Source organism: Etheostoma cragini, chromosome 3, assembly GCF_013103735.1.
Source record: "Etheostoma cragini isolate CJK2018 chromosome 3, CSU_Ecrag_1.0, whole genome shotgun sequence".
Classification (NCBI taxonomy): Eukaryota; Metazoa; Chordata; class Actinopteri; order Perciformes; family Percidae; genus Etheostoma; species Etheostoma cragini.
In genome coordinates, this window is record NC_048409.1 from 13,327,353 (window position 1) to 13,344,347 (window position 16,995).

The window sequence follows — 16,995 nt, forward strand, 5'->3', positions numbered from 1 at the left end:
TCATGCACTCACAGTTGTTTGGGGGTGTGGTAGGAATGAGATCCCTCTGGACAAAAAAACCCTTCAGGACAGACATGTGGCTCAGCAGTCTGAGGTCCACAGTACGAGCCAGCTCTGCACAGCCTCTCTGAGACTGCACCTGGATTATGATCCAAAAACTAAATTAATGCAACACTTCATTGTCTTAAAGGTGAAAAGCATTTATCCAAAGAAAAGACTCAACGTTATCACATACAGAATCTAATATACCATGCTAATATTATAAACTGTGTTGATGGACCTACCCATGGGACATTCATAAGAGGCCCTGCAGGGGATCCCCTCCACATTGGGCTTCCCGGTAGCCTGAGGATCTGGACAGAAGGTTCCCCCTGCACAAGGTTCACACTGGCTGGGTGCAGCAGCTCCAGGAACAGACCTCTTGGTGCCTGCAGGGCAGAAGATGGGGGGTCCAGACCCACTGCACCAGAAACCAGGTGGGCAGGGACTGTCTGAGTAGTCTGTAAGCCCTGTAAAACATCAGTTTTCTGAAAAAAAACTATTTATCACTTTACACACTATAACCAAAATAGAAATAACTTTGCTGCATCAGCTTCCGCAGACATTGATGGACCCTAAATGGGAAAACAACGGAACCAATAAGTTTATCAAAATGACTCCAATACAAGTCAACTACTGATACTGATACTGAACTACTGATAATTGAAGAAGCCTTTATTTACGCATTCAAAATATATGAGGGAGAAGATGGAGTTAGACAATCTGCTGGGAATGAACCAAGACTGTAGATAAAGTACAAATATGATTTCAATTAAAAATAATTTAAAGCATTCATGAGGAAGAGGAGTTCTTTCTTTGTATTTTTGAGGTTTAAATGTAGTGTCTTTGATCACATGATACCTCCTTCCCTCTTATCTCAGGCAAAGGTTTAATAATGTGCATGCATTCAAAAATCATTACAACCTACTGTAAAAAGGGAATTTTTGTTTCCTTAGAAATGTAAAATCAAACCTGCCAAAGTGATGACTATTAGGGCTTATTTTAAACTTTATTATACAGCAGGCAAGGAATGTAGTGGAATTAAAAGGGAAAAATGGAAAACATTAAGGATTTTGTTACATTTGACATGTGTAATTTTAGTTTATCTTTTTAATTAGTCGTGATGACTTCAATGCAGTGTGTCAGACCTGTGCTGTTGCAGTTTGAACCAGGAGGGCAGGGAAGGCATTCGCCCTTGCTGCCTGCTCCAAGGGAAGCTCGGTAGGTGTACAGCGGACATGGCCTGGGTCCTGTCCCTCCATTAAAATCACTGCCAGGCAGGCCATCACAGTAATGAGCAGCAGGACACAGATGAAGGACTGGGTCACCTGCAAACAAAACGCTTTCAGATATTTTCATGATGAGGTTGTTTTAATGCCAACATTGTTACACTCTTGCTTATCAGTTTCATCGATTTCAAAACTACTACTCTCTTATAAGGCTCATGAAGTCCTTGCCCCTGGCTATATTTCAAAGTTATCATTTTTAAGGCAGGGCTCTTCTGGCTTCTTCCAATTATCAACCTGAGGTTTTAGCTGTAGTTGCAGTCCCAGGATCCTGCTGGTATCTACTTATACTCAGTTTACACATGAAACACACAATGATGCAATTAACTTCCCAGCAGGAAAGCCAGCAAGCAGCATGCCGCTTCCCAGGCATCAGAAACAAAAACTGCTCTTCTAGGCCAAAGAAAAAAAAGCCTTTTTTAGTTTTACTGTGAGAATCAATATCACAAACTCAGCCATTCCTATTCATCACTTAATAACAACTTCTCCTCTTAACTAAAACTTTATCCTGCATTTTTACCATGAAAACAGTAGCCACAGAAACACTTCCAACTACTACACATAAAGAGCATTATAAGCTCATACCAGGTTTACACCAGTGCTGAGGTGGGCAGGGTAAGCAGTTCTGTAGGCTGGAACCTCCTGGGGAGCTTCTGACAGTGTTTGCAGGACACATCAAAGCCTCTTCTGTGCCCTCGGGACAGTAGAAACCTAAAATAAAAAATATTTTTTTGCATAAACAATTTATCATTAATATTAAAAAGAATAAAATTATTAACTAAGTTGATAATTAAATAATCTTAAATATCAAAGAATCTACAATTTAAGTATGAAAATATGAATGTTGTTTTTTAATGATTGATGTATTGTACCTGGTGGACATGGTCCAGCACATTGCATGCCCCATTGGCACTGGGTCAGATTAGACATTGGTCCCTGAGGGGTGAAATCTGCACTCCCGAAAACACAGAGATAGCCAGCGGCACAAATACCCTGGATCCTACCTGCCCTGAAGAAAAGATTCACAGAGTTAGCTTACACACAAAACCACACAGAAACACATATAAACACAGGAACTTTTAGATGACTCTAAAATGTATGCTTCATTAGATAAATAGAATGATAATTACACTGTTTCTAACATTTTCACCTCCCACATCTACATTCATTATATTCATGCATATCAAGGTCTTAATTTGGCTGTTCAGTGAGCCGTGACTCCTGAACATGCTAATTGTGAGTATAATCAGAGCAGAGAAGAATGTTTGCCTTTGAGCATATGTCGATGTGTGTATGTACAAGATGCGTGTGTTCCTAAATGTGTGTCTGTCCGTATGTGAATGTGAGACAAAGTGCACATTGGAGAGCTTGTGCATGCATACACTGCATCCAGTGTACCTGCAGAACTTCCCTGGAGGGCAGGGCAAACACTCTCTCTCTTCTTGTAGCCCTCTCTGGTTTGAATGAGTGTATGTCCCATTAGGGCAGGGATGAGGCACCATTGTGCCTGAAAAAAAGATGCAGTAGAGTGGAAACAGAGCGGAGACTGACAGGGTGATTTATTACATAGTAGTTACAACAAAGGAATACATTTCTTAAACTAAAACACAAGTCTGAGAGGCCTTCTTTGTGTGTGTTCTTCGTGATGGGTTTTAAGGTTATACATGAATTAAATTAAAGTTGCCATCTGCTGTTGTCAAAAAATGTCCTTTTAAAGTACCTGCAGGGCAGTATGAGTGTGGTGGGCAGGGCCACGGCTCTCCCACTATTGCCTCCTCACAGTAGAACCCAGCTCGGCATGGGATGCAACTGTCTGAGCCTGGGTTCGGCTGGTACTCCCCTGTGGGACAAGGCAGGGCTAGGGGAGAGCCTTCTGGACAGTGGTGGCCCTAAGAGATGATAGAAATGACAAAGTGGGTGGGATTCAATGCAGGAGGACATTAATAATAACATGGCAAAAGCTTCTATCCTAGAGATACTGTTTAAAAGAAATAAAAATAAATGTAAAAGGGAAGAAGAGAAAAGAGAATTCAGTGGAAGGGAGAGAGTGCATATAGATTAAAATAATTAAATAGTATTTGATTGAACCTTACCTTTGGGCAGAGGAAAGCATAAGGAGTGGTTGAAGAGAAGTCAAAAGGGCAGTAGAAACCAGCAGCACAGGGGCCACTTGGGTTGGCCAGACCCTCAGTGGAGCAGTAGTGACCAGCAGGACAGGCAGAGCAGCTCTCAATGGACACTCCTCCTTTGACAACAAACAACAGTTATGCAAATCAGACAAGCAGACAAAAAAACCCATTAGGAACTCTTTCAAATGCAATCTCCTAATTAAATTATTCAATTCATCACACAGTGCTGTGACTAACAGAAAAAAATATGAGTGTAAACAGTAACTGTACCGATGGTGTTGCGAATACTGCCAAGAGGGCATGGAATTGGGGAAAGGCATCCTCCCGGACAGTAGTGGCCCACTGGGCAAGGGCCATTCCTGGGGAAGTTGTCAGAGCTCTGCGGCGTTGGCTCCATGGCTCCACCTTGGCAGAAATAACCCTGCAAACAAGAACCTGGACAAAAATACAAATATACACTCAATGTGTGTCCTTCATTAATTAGACAGCAGCTGATTCAGAACACTGCTGTTAGTCCTCACTAAGACCAAGAAAGTGGATTACATGTAATTGCTAATTTTTCCACTGCACTGTATTTTTTACTCTTGTATTTTATACCTGTTATATAATCTTTTTAAAGAAGGTTTTTAATTAGTTTAAACTTTGTGTTGTGTGAAGCACTTTGAATTACCTTCTTGCTGAAATGTCCTTTATAAGTAAAGCTGCCTTGCCTTGTTACTAAATGATTGAACTAGTATCAGGTTGTGTGCATTTTGGCTAAAATAATGTGTCACCTTGTGGTGTTGAGGCTCCATATGAGCTACAGTACACTCCAGGGGGACAGGGTGTGCAGGCAGATAGCGAATTGGCTCCTGTCTGGTTGCTGAAAGTCCCTAAAGGACAGAGCTGAGGCAGGGCTGTCCCGGCAGGACAAAAATGGCCTAGAAAAAAAAGCTTTTTAAATACTGGTACTGCAGAATTATAAATGCAGAATGATAAATTTGACCACTGGAAAGTATTGCTGCTGTATGTTAAAGGGTAAGTGATATGATTTGTACTGTAGATTAAAAGTTTATTTTCATCATCCTCACCAGCTGGGCAGATAGAGGGCTCCTGAGTGGCCGAGGAGGAACACATGGTCCCTTTGGGGCATATTATACAGTGGGCAGCTCCAGGAGCAGGGCTGTAAGTGCCAGGCTCACAGGGTACCTCACTTGCTGAGCCAACAGGACAGCTATAGCCAGCGGGGCAGAGGTAGCCATGGGAAATATCGGACGGGGTGGGACTGGAGCTGCCATTAAGGCAAACATACCTGTAAGCATAAACAGGGAAAACATACTTTATATTACAAATATTGCCACAAGCTGCAATAAGTGAGAAAATAAAACTTACACATTTTGGAGAAGTTTTCAGTTTTGTTAAAAAAAAAAAAAAAAAAACGGTTTCAAATACACCATACTGTATTTAATGCTAATGCAGTTACCATTACGTTATTTTGCTTAAGTTCTAATTATCTAGAAATAAGCATCATCAGCCGCTAAATAATGCATTTTGCCAGAAAACAATGCTTTAATAACAAGCATTGGTTTTATGGCCAAAATGTCTTTGAAATGTACCAAATTTCAATTCTAGTAAAATTCTTCAGATCTTTTTATTAAGAGCTTATGAATGGAATAGTCTTATACAGCAGCCGACACACTGAAGTGCTACAAGTGCTTTAAAGTGGGTTTTATCTCTGAGTATTTATTGCTGAGCATTTATGCAACCCAAAGTGTTTCAAGTGGATCACCTGCTCCCTCTCCTGCTGAGACTCAACAGACTCATGTAAAAGCGACCCCCCAATTGTCTGATTTTGTAGTTTACGTGTATCCTAGCCTGTAATTGATCTTTGAACCCCAGATATCTTGCTATAATGTTGGACTGCTCGCTTTAATCCATGTTTAAATCCCAAAAATGAATCTGGTAAAACTACTTTCAAGGAATGAGGAGAGACTACTTTACAATAGACATCAGCAAGAGACTGAAAGCAATGGAAAAGACTGAGAAAGATAATTTAAATTTTTTTACACAAAACCATTTCATGGACCACTTTCCCTTCAGGTTAGATGAAACAGTCACATGAACAGTATGAATCCCATTATGGACAAAAACTGTGCATCCACTATGTGTGTGAGTGGCAAGATTTGAAAGTGCTAAAGCAGAAGAGCAGAAGTGTTTACCCAGCATGACATGGCAGAGCATCTGAGAGCTCTGCTATTGCAGGCCTGTCACAATACAGACCATGCGGGCAGGGTGGGCACTCATCAACCCCCTTCAGTCCTTGGGAGATGGAAAGAGAGCCTGTGGGGCAGGGGAGTGGATAGCCAGTGCCAGAGGGGCAGTAGTGGCCAGAAGGACAAATATGGGTTCTGGTAGAATTCCCCTGACAAAAAGAAAACAAATTAAAAATTATTATAATACCATTTGTACTTTTAATGGCATAATAGCCTAGGAATCAATGCATATTATGAAGTTATACTTTACTAACCCCTCTTGGGGAAATTTTGTTTTGTTTACTCCATTGTTACACAAAGAGACATGCATTAGTGTTGGGGAGAGACATGGCGAAGGTGAAGTGGCACCTGTCCAGCTACTAGTTCACACTCCATTTCTGGCCCATGCTAGACCTTAAATCCTTCTGGTCCATAAGAAAAATCACTGCAGACTGAGCTACCACTGCCCCTACGTGTACAGTAAAGTATGCAATGCTTGCATGCATCTTCACAGTAGTGCTAGAGGAAAAACAATTCATCATAAAGGCACCAACAATAGCCATAGTTAATTAAATGTAAATGCAGCAATATTTTATATCTTGTGCACAAAGTTGACATTTCAGCTAAAGGTGCTGTTAGAAAAGAGAAAATGGGAAAGAAACAAGAAACACATAGAAAACAAGGAGCATGAATGTGCTCATCTTGTTTCTTGGTTTGATTAGGTGAAAGGTCACGGGTCACCATTATAAAATTATAAATCATTTTCCGAAAAAACAAGGATCTACCGACCAACATTACAATGTTAAAGACCAACAAAGTCAACAGAAACAGGAACAACACCTGATATTCAGTAGAGTTAGGGCTGGTTGATCCAATAGAGCAGTGGTATCCTGCCTCACAGAATCCTGTTGGCTGGGACAGACCAGGTTGAGAGCAGAACATTCCTTTAGAAACAACATAATAAAGAAATCATCATACATATTTGAAACAGAGTGACTTGACTTTGCACAAGTGATTTAAAATAAGGGTTAGGTTATGATTATGTCCAACAAAACACTAATCCTTTTCATACCAGCAGGGCAGGGCAGGCAGGCATCAGCATTGGAGGCTCCCAGCTGGCTCTGCACAGTGCCAGGTGGGCAAGGGAACTCCAGTCCTAGAGTCAGTCCTGGAGGACAGTAGTATCCAACAGGACACAGTGCAGGCTGTACAATACCTCCAACTGAGCCACACAAGAAGAATGAATAAACAGAGATGATATCCGATGAGACCAATTAAATGAACCACACTTTGACACGTTACAACAATACAGCGGCCCAATAAAGAAATGCACACTTTAACATTGTAAACACAGTTGTAAGTTGGATTAGCTGAGCTAAAGAGAGGTCTTAATATTACTGAAACCATGTGCAGAGTGACTTTGTGACAATCCCCATAAAATGGATGTGTATTTGTTGCTATAATGAGAAAGTAACAACCCATGTTTCCCACCTTGACAGTAGTACCCAGGGGTACATGTGGTGCAGTTTTCTTGATGTGTATTGCCCGTTTCAGAGCTGAAGGTTCCTGCAGGACAAGGCAAGGGGACTGGCGTTCCTCTGGGGCAGAAATAACCAGCTGGGCAAAGAGCATTATCTGCTCTGCTGGAGCCCCAGTTGCAATAAAACCCTGCCCAGCAATCCCCTAGAATAACAAAAGCGGAAACAGATTCAAATGGATGTTATTATCTTTAAAACACAGATTGAAAATCACTGAAGAAAATAAACATTCATTATGCGCGTTTATTTATTTATTAATTTACCTGCTCTGAGCCCCTGTTGGCAGAAAATCCCAGGTGGACAGAGAGATCCAGTTCTATTGTCATTCGGGTTTGACACTGTGGCACCCATCAGACAAAGAAACCCAGCAGCACACGGTCCTGAAGGCTCAACCAAACCTTCAGACCCACAAAACTGACCCGCTGGACACACAAGGCACTCACCTGTCAACACAGAAACCGTCTAGTCCAGTCATTTTCTCTACAAATCCCTCTTCCAAAAAGCCAGAGAACGAGACATTGCCACTTGTTCTCTTCTTTCACAAAGGTTCTGGGTTTTTACCTGTGGTGGTGAGACTGTGGCTGGGGCTATAGGTGCCTTTGGGGCAAGGAAGAGGATTACTATCTGGACGCTCCCTGGGACAGATGTAGCCAGCTGGGCAGGGCACAGGGTTGGAGACTCCAGAGGAGCTCCCCCTGGTAGGACTAAGACTTTGGGATTGGCAGTGGAACCCAGGTGGACAGGGATTACACTCTTTCTGTCCGGGTAAATCCTGGAACCAGCCTGGCAAAGACATTCAAACAGTGAAGACATCTTCACAGAGGGTGAGGGCATGTGTACAGTATAAATAAAAGTCACATTTGCAGAGTTCATAAAGAGAGAATTCATAAAGATTAACTTCTTGTTTACCAAGTGGGCATGTTTTGCAGTAATCTTTGCCTTTTCCTCCAGTCTCATTTTGGTAAAAGCCAGCAGAACAGGGTGAGGGTACGCTGCTGCCCTCGGCACAGTAGTGGCCTGCTGGACAAACACCTCCAGATACACTTGACATTGGAGTAGCAGTGTGGGATCCTTCTAGACAGTAGAATCCTGGGGAGAAACACTTCAGTAAAATGTTTGAAAAGCTGCACTTTCAAGAAAATTATGATTATGCACTACACAAATATAACTATATGTCCAGTCATATTTCTGACCTGGCAGGCAGGGTCCAGAGACTGCAGAGAGGCCAGTTTCTGAACAGAAGAAACCGGGACTACAGCTACGACACTGAGACTTGTCGACAAGCCCGCTCTGCTCACTGTCGAAAGATGCAGACTAACTATAAACTGCAGCAGTAGTTAAGTGATTTCATGTAATTTAGATCATTGCTCAGTATCACAGAGAACACTCAATGCCACAACCTACAATAACTCTTCATATTACATATTCTGTTCTATCACAATGTTTATTTTATTCTGACAAACCATTAACGTGGATCATCATCAATGTCTGTGGATTTGAGTACATCTTCAAAATGTAAAAAATGACTACTTTATACCTAGATGACAAGTATGGGTTTAGCTCAAATCCCATTATGTCTAATAAATATTATCGTTCATGGCATTTGTAGATATGCGGTAAATAATAGAGATATTGCAGGATATGCACCTGAATGTTCCTTTTGGGCAAGGTTTTGGAACAGAAGTCCCGACAGAGCAGAAGAAGCCGGGAGGGCATGGGAATCCAGTGAGACCGTCTACTGGTGAAGGTGCAGAGGCTCCACCAATACAAACAAACCCTGCAGCACAGGGCCCACTGGGGAAAGTCCTCCCTTTAAATAAATATATCATTCAAGATTTTTATCACCCTAATGACAAACTGTCAAAAGTTTGGGGTCACTCACAAATTTCCCTTCCCACTCCATTAGAGACAGAATACCAGCTGATCTGAGTGGGTGGCTAATCTTTATTGCAATATCAATATTGCCCATTACAAGCAACCATTCATCCAATATTCCAAAAGGCACATTCTGTTTACTAATCTGATATCATTTTAAAAACCCTTTTGCAGTTATGTAAGCACATAATGTGAACTGAAACTGCTGCCTCTGTTAAAAGAACAATGCAACTGATCTGAGGTGGTATTCTTTGTAATGAAGTGCAATGGAAATTTCTAAGTGACCGCAAACTTTTGACCGGTATACCGGTACATTACTAAATGTACACTGCAGCTGTCTGCAAGATGGCATCTGTGAGAAATACACAAATAACTAATAGGGTCAGAGGAGGGGATGCATTGTACCTGTTCCTTTACAGTACATCCCAGGGTCACACAGGGAGCACTGCCATTCCTCAACCAGTCCTGATGTGTTTCCATAGGTTCCTGCTGGACAGGGATGCTGCTTTGTTGATCCTTTGGGACAATAAAATCCTCTCTCACATTGAAGTGGAAGCGTCATTCCTGATAAAAAGATATGGTACAGAATGAAAAGGAATTTATTCTTGTTCTAAATGTAAATCTAAATGTATATTACATTTATGTTTCCAGCAGCTAAATGCTGTGTCGTCAAAAAAATTGTCCACCCATCGCCTTTACCTTGATCTGGACAATAGAAAGCAGCAGGGCATGTCTCACAACTGCCCTGGCCTGGTCTGAGCTGGTAGCTGCCTGAAAGGCAGGCTGTCTGTCTGACACTGCCCTGGAGCAACCATTAAAATGATTCTATCAGACTTTATATCTGGAGAATTACATACATTATCAGGCATAATCACAGTGCAACAACAACAACAACAACAACAGTTGAGACTGTGACTGACACACAACACAGTAAGTAATGGACTTGTCATGACAGAATAAAAACCACAGCGAAGGAAGTAAACTCATGCAGAGCAACTCATACAACATTTAACAATGGTGACAAACAGTAGCTTGAAGACTAATTCTGGATGCCTGACCTTCTCACAACAATGTCCCACTGAGCAGATATGCTGTTGTGGTCTATCAGAGCTCTGTCCCTCAGGACAGTAGTAGCCTACTGTACACTGGCCACTTGGCTCAGCTATTCCTCTCTGGTGGCAGTAGTGACCGGCAGGACACTGCTGGCAAGCCTCGACTGTAGACCCACCAAGGGAACCTGATGGATAGCACAAAATACACATATCAATTGTAAATTAATTCATAAATTGATATATTTCAAAGAGTGTTGAATTTTTTGGTGTTTTATCTATACATCCATTGTGTACACAGCGTTTGTTGAAAGCATTAGAATAGATACCAACGTTAATTTGATGCAAAGTATGTACATACATATTCATCGGTTTCTAATTCATAACCATTCAAAGGAGCTAAGGCCCATTTTAATAGGATTTTAGTTGTCCGCCTCGAGACAAGAATACAATTACACGATTAAACCACTTTGTGACTGAAATTATTCATAGGCGCCCAAGGGAGAGAAAAAAAAAGGGTTCAATGGAAGTTTTCATACTTCTCCGCATCACTGAAGTGCAAAGATAGACACCAGTTCATGTAAGGACATTAGGGGGGTAAACTGACAATGTGTGCAAGAAAGAGGATTACCTGTTGTATTTCACAGTTTAGTATTGTGTCTTATTATTCATATTCATAATTAATTCATGACCAAAAAAGGGCAGGGGATTACTGACTTGTTTAGAATTGTTCCTCTTCTCAAATAGAGAAAATACATCTTGCACACAGTTTCTTTTGATAATTAAATCAATGATATTTGACACATTACAAAAGAGCAATATCTTACTTTTTATGGTTCCAACAGGGCAGGGCAGAGGAAGAGGAGTTCCAGGGGGACAGTAGTGTCCTGTAGGGCAAGGCGTGGCATGGGGGTTTAAAGAGCCTTCAGGGCAGTGATATCCGGCAGCACAGAGCCCTGCTGGGGCATCTAGACCAGTCTGGTTGCAAAAAGAACCAGCCTCACATGGCTGGGGGTACGCAGAGCCCAAAGGACAAAAGAAACCTGAAAGATTGCCACAAAAAGTATCACTGAAATAAATCAACTACACAATCAGGAGGATTACTGTTCTTATGCACACACGCTTCCTCTCTAAGGACAGAGGAGTTTTTAAACTGACCTTTTCATTCCCACACTCTTATTTAAAGTTAGTTAATCCAACTGACTTTTTTATGTTCCAGAGAGCAGTAATTACTTTGTTGCAGGAATTTCAATCTGTTTCTTGCTGGTCCGATATAAGCTGTTTTTTCAGTGCAGCTGTTGTTTTGTGCACCATCACCCAACCATCTGCAGCTCATTAAGTGGGAAGTCCAACTCCAGCATTTAGGCTTTCAGGTCTTTTTATAGGGGAATTTGAACCATCAAGAGTGAGGTTCTTGTACAGGAGGTATTTGATTTTTCTAACCATCAGTGTTTATTTAGTCTTTCATCACGAGTTACTGTATTGAGAAGAAAATTTCATTAAGGGGTGTAAACTGACAAGCTTTCTGGTAATTATTGACTTAAATTAAAAACTAACCATGTCCTGGATTAACACTTTATTCATAATTTTTAAAGGGTGAGAGTCTAAATAAAACCAATATTAAGTGGTCTTAAAACTAGAATATTCTGCACGGACTGGACAAATCAGATGAAATCAGACATATGTCACAGCAACTTAAGTAAATGGGATACCCATGTCATGAGCAAGAAAGATGACGTGTGTGCTTGGGGGAATTAACTATTAAGATGAAGTATCTCATGGAGCATGTTCACACAAGTTCACGGTCAGGATTTACCCACCCTTAGGGCATATATCTCCTCTGTAGTTGGAGCAGGCATAATGTGGACTCTTGAGACATGATGATGACTGAGTCACAATATGGTCTGAATCTGCCTGTGGCGCCGTTACCGCTTCGATCCAGCTAGTGTCTTTCCCTGTAATAGAACATGTCAGATAAAGCATGAAAGATGTCCAAGTCAAGATCTTTGTCTTGTAGATAGGAAACCAAAGAGGGACAACTTTTCTTTTTTTTTAAATTGTGATTTAACAGTTTAGACTGCCAAGGGAACAACATCTTTTTAAAATGTAACACTGCAAGGCAATGATTAATTGTAGATTACTCGAGGGGAAGGTTAAACTGAAAAGCTGCTTTGTGGGGCATTTATCACAACATGTGAGGCTTTGCACTCTAGTTGAATAGTTTGAAGAAATTGATGTACTGCCCTTTCAAAGGAAGCATTTATTGTGTTATTACAAGAAACCCATAGTTTACCAGACTTATTGGAGTTATTGAGGCAGGACAGATTGTGAATCCAGAGGGCAGCATCTGTCTTTGTGGTATAAACCTCCAGTATTTCACAAAGACAGCTGAACAAAGAGGAGTGGGCTCGAGGTGTGGGAATATTTGCACCTCCAGAACAGAAGTAACCTGCAAAGCATGTACCTAACACAAGGAGGTTTTAGAAAAAAAACATGGATGATTATTTATTATTTTAATCCCAAGAAAGAATCAATGTGGGCAGTGATTCAGGTATCTAGAATTATGAGCCTAAACGTCCTTGACTAATGGAAATCTGGCAAAATCCCCCACCTGTGGGCTGAGAGCCTCCAAGACTAAGGCAGTATTTCCCTGGGGGGCAACGGTGGCAGTGGGAGGGGGAGGAAGCTCCACGCCCTGGAAAGAAGCTGCCAGCAGGACAGGGTTTGGGTGACCCAGTACCCTGCAGACAGAAGTGTCCCATGGGACAAACATCTCCATAAGGCTCGGAGACAGGTGAAGGCTCAGTGGACCCCAAGGAACAAAAGTGTCCTGCAGCAGAAAATATGATTAGACATCTTAAAGACAACAAGGGAACATTGAGGGAAAATTGTGGCTTATTACAGTGCAGAAATACAGGAGAGAAAAAGACTCTCATAGCTCAATTCAATGGGGACACCATTTCCCCTTATGATGCTGGACTGTCAAACCTGGGCTGCACGGTCCAGATGGCTCTGTTAGAGCAGTGCTGTTACAGAAGGAGCCAGAGGGGCAGGGGGAGCAGTCAGTCAGGGACGTTCTGCCTGCTGATGGGCTGACACTTCCCATTGGACACGGAGATGGCACAGATGAACCTTCTATACAGTAGAAACCTGGCCAAGGTGGTACATGTCACTGTCAGCTTCAATTTACTTTGTTCTCTTTATGCATAGTTTATAAATGTGAGTACACTTGTTAGTATTTTTATTTATTATTACCTGGTGGGCAAGTGTTACAAGTGGACTGTCCAGATGAAGATTGAAAAGTGCCAGGGCTGCAGATGTCCGGCTCAGCACTACCATGTGGGCACGCATGGCCAGGTGGGCACTGACATCCTGCGACACAATCAGATAAAGAAAAGTACTCATCTTGTCCCTCCTGGTTTAATATGAAAACAAGAGTAATGTGAATATACAGTACTGTACTAATGTAACATATCTTTTTTTTTATCCTGTAGGGGGCAAAGAGAAGAGAAAGCAGACTTAGCAGCAAGTGCCCTCACTCTGTACATAGGTTCTGGATCATTTAATGCTGAAATTAGCAACGTCTTCTCGATGATAGGCAAAAACAGAATGAATGCCTTTCAAAGAATCTCTAGGTATGCATGTAAAATAAGAGCTGGAGGAAGGCCCATCTAAGGCATATATTACCTAATATTATTAGTAAGCTCAAACTAAGTGTATCAGTAAAAATTTAATAAAATTTTGGAATTAACCAAAAGAGAGGACATAGTCACTGTCCAATGACAGCCCCCCATCCTCTTGTTGCCGCGGAGCCGGCCAGCGCCTCAGAGTCCATTGTAGAGAACGCCGTGGAAGAAGATCATAATTAAAACAACTGCCTGATAAACATGGACTCTTGGTTTGTCTTAATCTCTTATTGTGTCCTAGTTTCATTGCATTGTTATCTGATATGATTAAAGAGACTGTTTTGAATGATATATATTTCTTGTTTAATATAGCTTACTATCCGTTAGAGTTGGGCAGTATCCAAATTTTGATGCCGTCAAACCTCCTCCCTATTTTACCATAATTTTACCGTGACTAATTAAAACTTATGACGTAAGGCTCAGACGGTGTCACCACACTGTTGGCTTGTGCCTACACCATTCAGAAACTGAATACCAAACACTAATACTGACACACCTCTCCCCTCTCATTACAGTGGGGCTCAAAAGTTTTATTTCAAAATAACAGAAAACCAAAAAATGGTGTCTGTAAAAGTTTGGGCACCCTGCTGAGTTTATAACATGCAGCGCCTCCTTTGGAAAGCTGAGACCTGACAGCGTCATAGATTGCTCTCAATCATCGCCTGGAAAGACCAGGTGATGTCAATCTTAAGGTTTTAAATGCCCAGACTCATCTGACCTTGCCCCAACAATCAGCACCATGGCTTCTTCTAAGCAGTTGTCTAAAAAACTGAAACTGAAAATAGTCAACGCTGTCAAAGCCGGAGAAGGCTATAAGAAGATAGCAAAGTGTTTTCAAATGACAATATCTTTGTTTCAGAATGTAATTAAGAATAGGAACAGTGGAAGTTAAAGCAAGATCAGGAAGACCAAGAAAAATATCAGACAGTGCAGCTCCCCAGGATTGTGAGAAACAAGTCAAAACCCACGTTTGACTGCACAATCCATCCAGAAAGACCTGGCAGACACTGGAGTTGTGGTAAACCATTCCACTATAAAGAGATTCTTGTACATATATGGTCTTAATTGAATAGTCATCAGAAGATAACCTTTTCTACACCATCCCCACAACAATCAGCGATAAATAATGCTTTGGGGTTATATTGCAGTCAGTGGCAAAGGGAACATTTCATGAGTAGAAGGAAAAATTGATTAATTAATTAATAACATTTCAGCAAATTTTGGACGCTAACTTGACGCCATCTGTGAAACAGCTGAAGTTAAAGAGAGGTTGGCTTCTATAAATGGATAATGATCGTAAACACACCTCAAAATCCACGGTTGATTACATCAACCGTAAACTGAAGGTTTTGCCAGGCCTTTACAATCTCCTAACCTCAACATAATTGAAAATCTATGGACAGACCTTAAAAGAGCAGTGTGTGAAAGACAGTCCAGAAATCTCAAAGAACTGGAAGACTTTTGTAAGGAAAAATGGTTGAAGTTACCTCAAACAGGAACTGAAAGAGTCTATGCTGGCTACAAGAAGCATTTCCAAGCTGTGATACTTGCCAAAGGGGGCAGTACAAGTGTACTTGATAATAAATGTTTTACCCAGGATGAATTTTGTGAGCTCTATGCTACCCTTCTCCCTCCTTCTGGTTATTTGCATAAATTACAATTAGCAGTATCTAAATTTATCTGGACATCTTAAGTCGGCCGTGACTTAAGATGTCTACAGAGGAAAGAGGATGGTGGCCTCTCAGTTTCCAAATTTAAACATTATTTTTGGCCCTTTGTGTTAAGACCTCTCCTATGACAGAGGCTTGGTCACTCCATGAAGGTCTTTTAATGTGTCTAACAACGCGACTGCCCAGGCCTGAGCATCAATCTTGACTGGAGAGATGTATGGTCTAACATACCAAAAGTATCACGCAATCAGCAGATTCACTAAAATTTTAATGTTAGGACATATTTCACCTCTGTAAAAATGCATCACATGAAATAATAACAGCCCTTTCTGCACTTTCTGCCCACTTACAGCTCAAGGCAAATATCTTCATGTGATCGGTGATTGCTTTCCTTTTAGACAGTTCTGGAACAATATTACATCCAAAATATCTTCCCTGATTAATGATACTGTGCCTATTACTATCAATGTTTTGATTCTGATCCGTCAGCCCTTCAGCTCTCTGCTTTGGGTGGCAGTAGCTCAGTATGTAGGGAGTTGGGTTGGGAACCAGAGGGTCACTGGTTCAAGTCCCCGTATGGACCAAAAAGTACGGAGTGTGGATTGGTGGCTGGAGAGATGCCACTTCACCTCCTGGGCACTGCCAGGTGCTGTTTAGCAAGTGTGGACATAGAGTGTAAATTGTAATTTCCCCATAGGGGATCAATAAACAGATTACAAAATTTAAAAAAACTCACAAACTTGCTGTTATTGCTGGACTTACAGCAGCCAAGAGACTGACTGCAACCCGTTGAAAACCACCTCATGACTTGTCCATTTGTACATGGACACTTTCATTTTTGGATGTAATATATAAAGAGCTCCTTATGGCTAAATGGAGTGCCAGGAAAGACTTTGGTCACTTGTATCAGCATTGCTGAATCTTTGAAATCCATGCTTTTTTGCTTCAATTTGTCCGTGTGTTTGGTTCCTTTTGTCTTATGCCGGTCTCCCTGTCAATATCTCTCTTTTGTGTGTTTGTCTGTGTCTGTTTCTCTGTGTCTTGTTTGTGAGCTGCAGACATCGTTCTTGCTGTTATGTTTTTATTGTGTCTCCCTCCTTCCTGTGTTTCCTCTCTTTTTTTTGGTGTGGAAACATTTGATCGCAAAGAAGGCTTGTGGAAGAGGTGCACTGTTCCTTCTTTGGTAGGTTTAGTGTACTTTTCTGTATATTGTCATCTAGACCAATGTTTTGCACTCTAGCTAAAATAAAACAAATAAAAAACAATTAAGTGTTGCTTCTCTGGTATCCTAAATGTTTTATCAACCAACTGGATTAATAGACAAGGTATTGTCACAAACAGTGCTGCTTTACATAGCTGCATTTTGTAGATACTTGGTTTTCACAGGACAAGACAAATGTCATATGGAGCAAGTTGACATCAATTATTGCCATGCAATCTGATAGTATGTAATGGGCATAATGTATTATATGATTCAATTTTTCTCCAAATA

General features: G+C 41.2%; 1 protein-coding gene across 1 annotated transcript in view; it reads right to left on the bottom strand.

The window, feature by feature from the left end:
* LOC117942342 overlaps window positions 1–16,995 on the bottom strand; it is a 51,304-nt gene that overhangs the window by 11,824 nt on the left and 22,485 nt on the right. The window contains exons 44-72 of the mRNA XM_034867754.1: window positions 13,403–13,519; window positions 13,136–13,297; window positions 12,759–12,977; window positions 12,441–12,611; window positions 11,968–12,102; window positions 10,975–11,190; window positions 10,157–10,335; window positions 9,798–9,900; window positions 9,504–9,662; window positions 8,871–9,033; window positions 8,417–8,520; window positions 8,133–8,312; window positions 7,785–8,006; window positions 7,487–7,666; window positions 7,177–7,368; window positions 6,758–6,907; window positions 6,526–6,629; window positions 5,653–5,855; window positions 4,525–4,745; window positions 4,228–4,374; window positions 3,725–3,889; window positions 3,419–3,570; window positions 3,046–3,214; window positions 2,724–2,832; window positions 2,198–2,334; window positions 1,911–2,036; window positions 1,188–1,367; window positions 285–509; window positions 13–139 (exon numbers count right to left, since the gene is read on the bottom strand). Coding sequence (XP_034723645.1) covers window positions 13–139; window positions 285–509; window positions 1,188–1,367; window positions 1,911–2,036; window positions 2,198–2,334; window positions 2,724–2,832; window positions 3,046–3,214; window positions 3,419–3,570; window positions 3,725–3,889; window positions 4,228–4,374; window positions 4,525–4,745; window positions 5,653–5,855; window positions 6,526–6,629; window positions 6,758–6,907; window positions 7,177–7,368; window positions 7,487–7,666; window positions 7,785–8,006; window positions 8,133–8,312; window positions 8,417–8,520; window positions 8,871–9,033; window positions 9,504–9,662; window positions 9,798–9,900; window positions 10,157–10,335; window positions 10,975–11,190; window positions 11,968–12,102; window positions 12,441–12,611; window positions 12,759–12,977; window positions 13,136–13,297; window positions 13,403–13,519 — 4,717 coding nt within the window. The remainder of the gene's footprint in view (window positions 1–12; window positions 140–284; window positions 510–1,187; window positions 1,368–1,910; window positions 2,037–2,197; window positions 2,335–2,723; window positions 2,833–3,045; window positions 3,215–3,418; window positions 3,571–3,724; window positions 3,890–4,227; window positions 4,375–4,524; window positions 4,746–5,652; window positions 5,856–6,525; window positions 6,630–6,757; window positions 6,908–7,176; window positions 7,369–7,486; window positions 7,667–7,784; window positions 8,007–8,132; window positions 8,313–8,416; window positions 8,521–8,870; window positions 9,034–9,503; window positions 9,663–9,797; window positions 9,901–10,156; window positions 10,336–10,974; window positions 11,191–11,967; window positions 12,103–12,440; window positions 12,612–12,758; window positions 12,978–13,135; window positions 13,298–13,402; window positions 13,520–16,995) is intronic.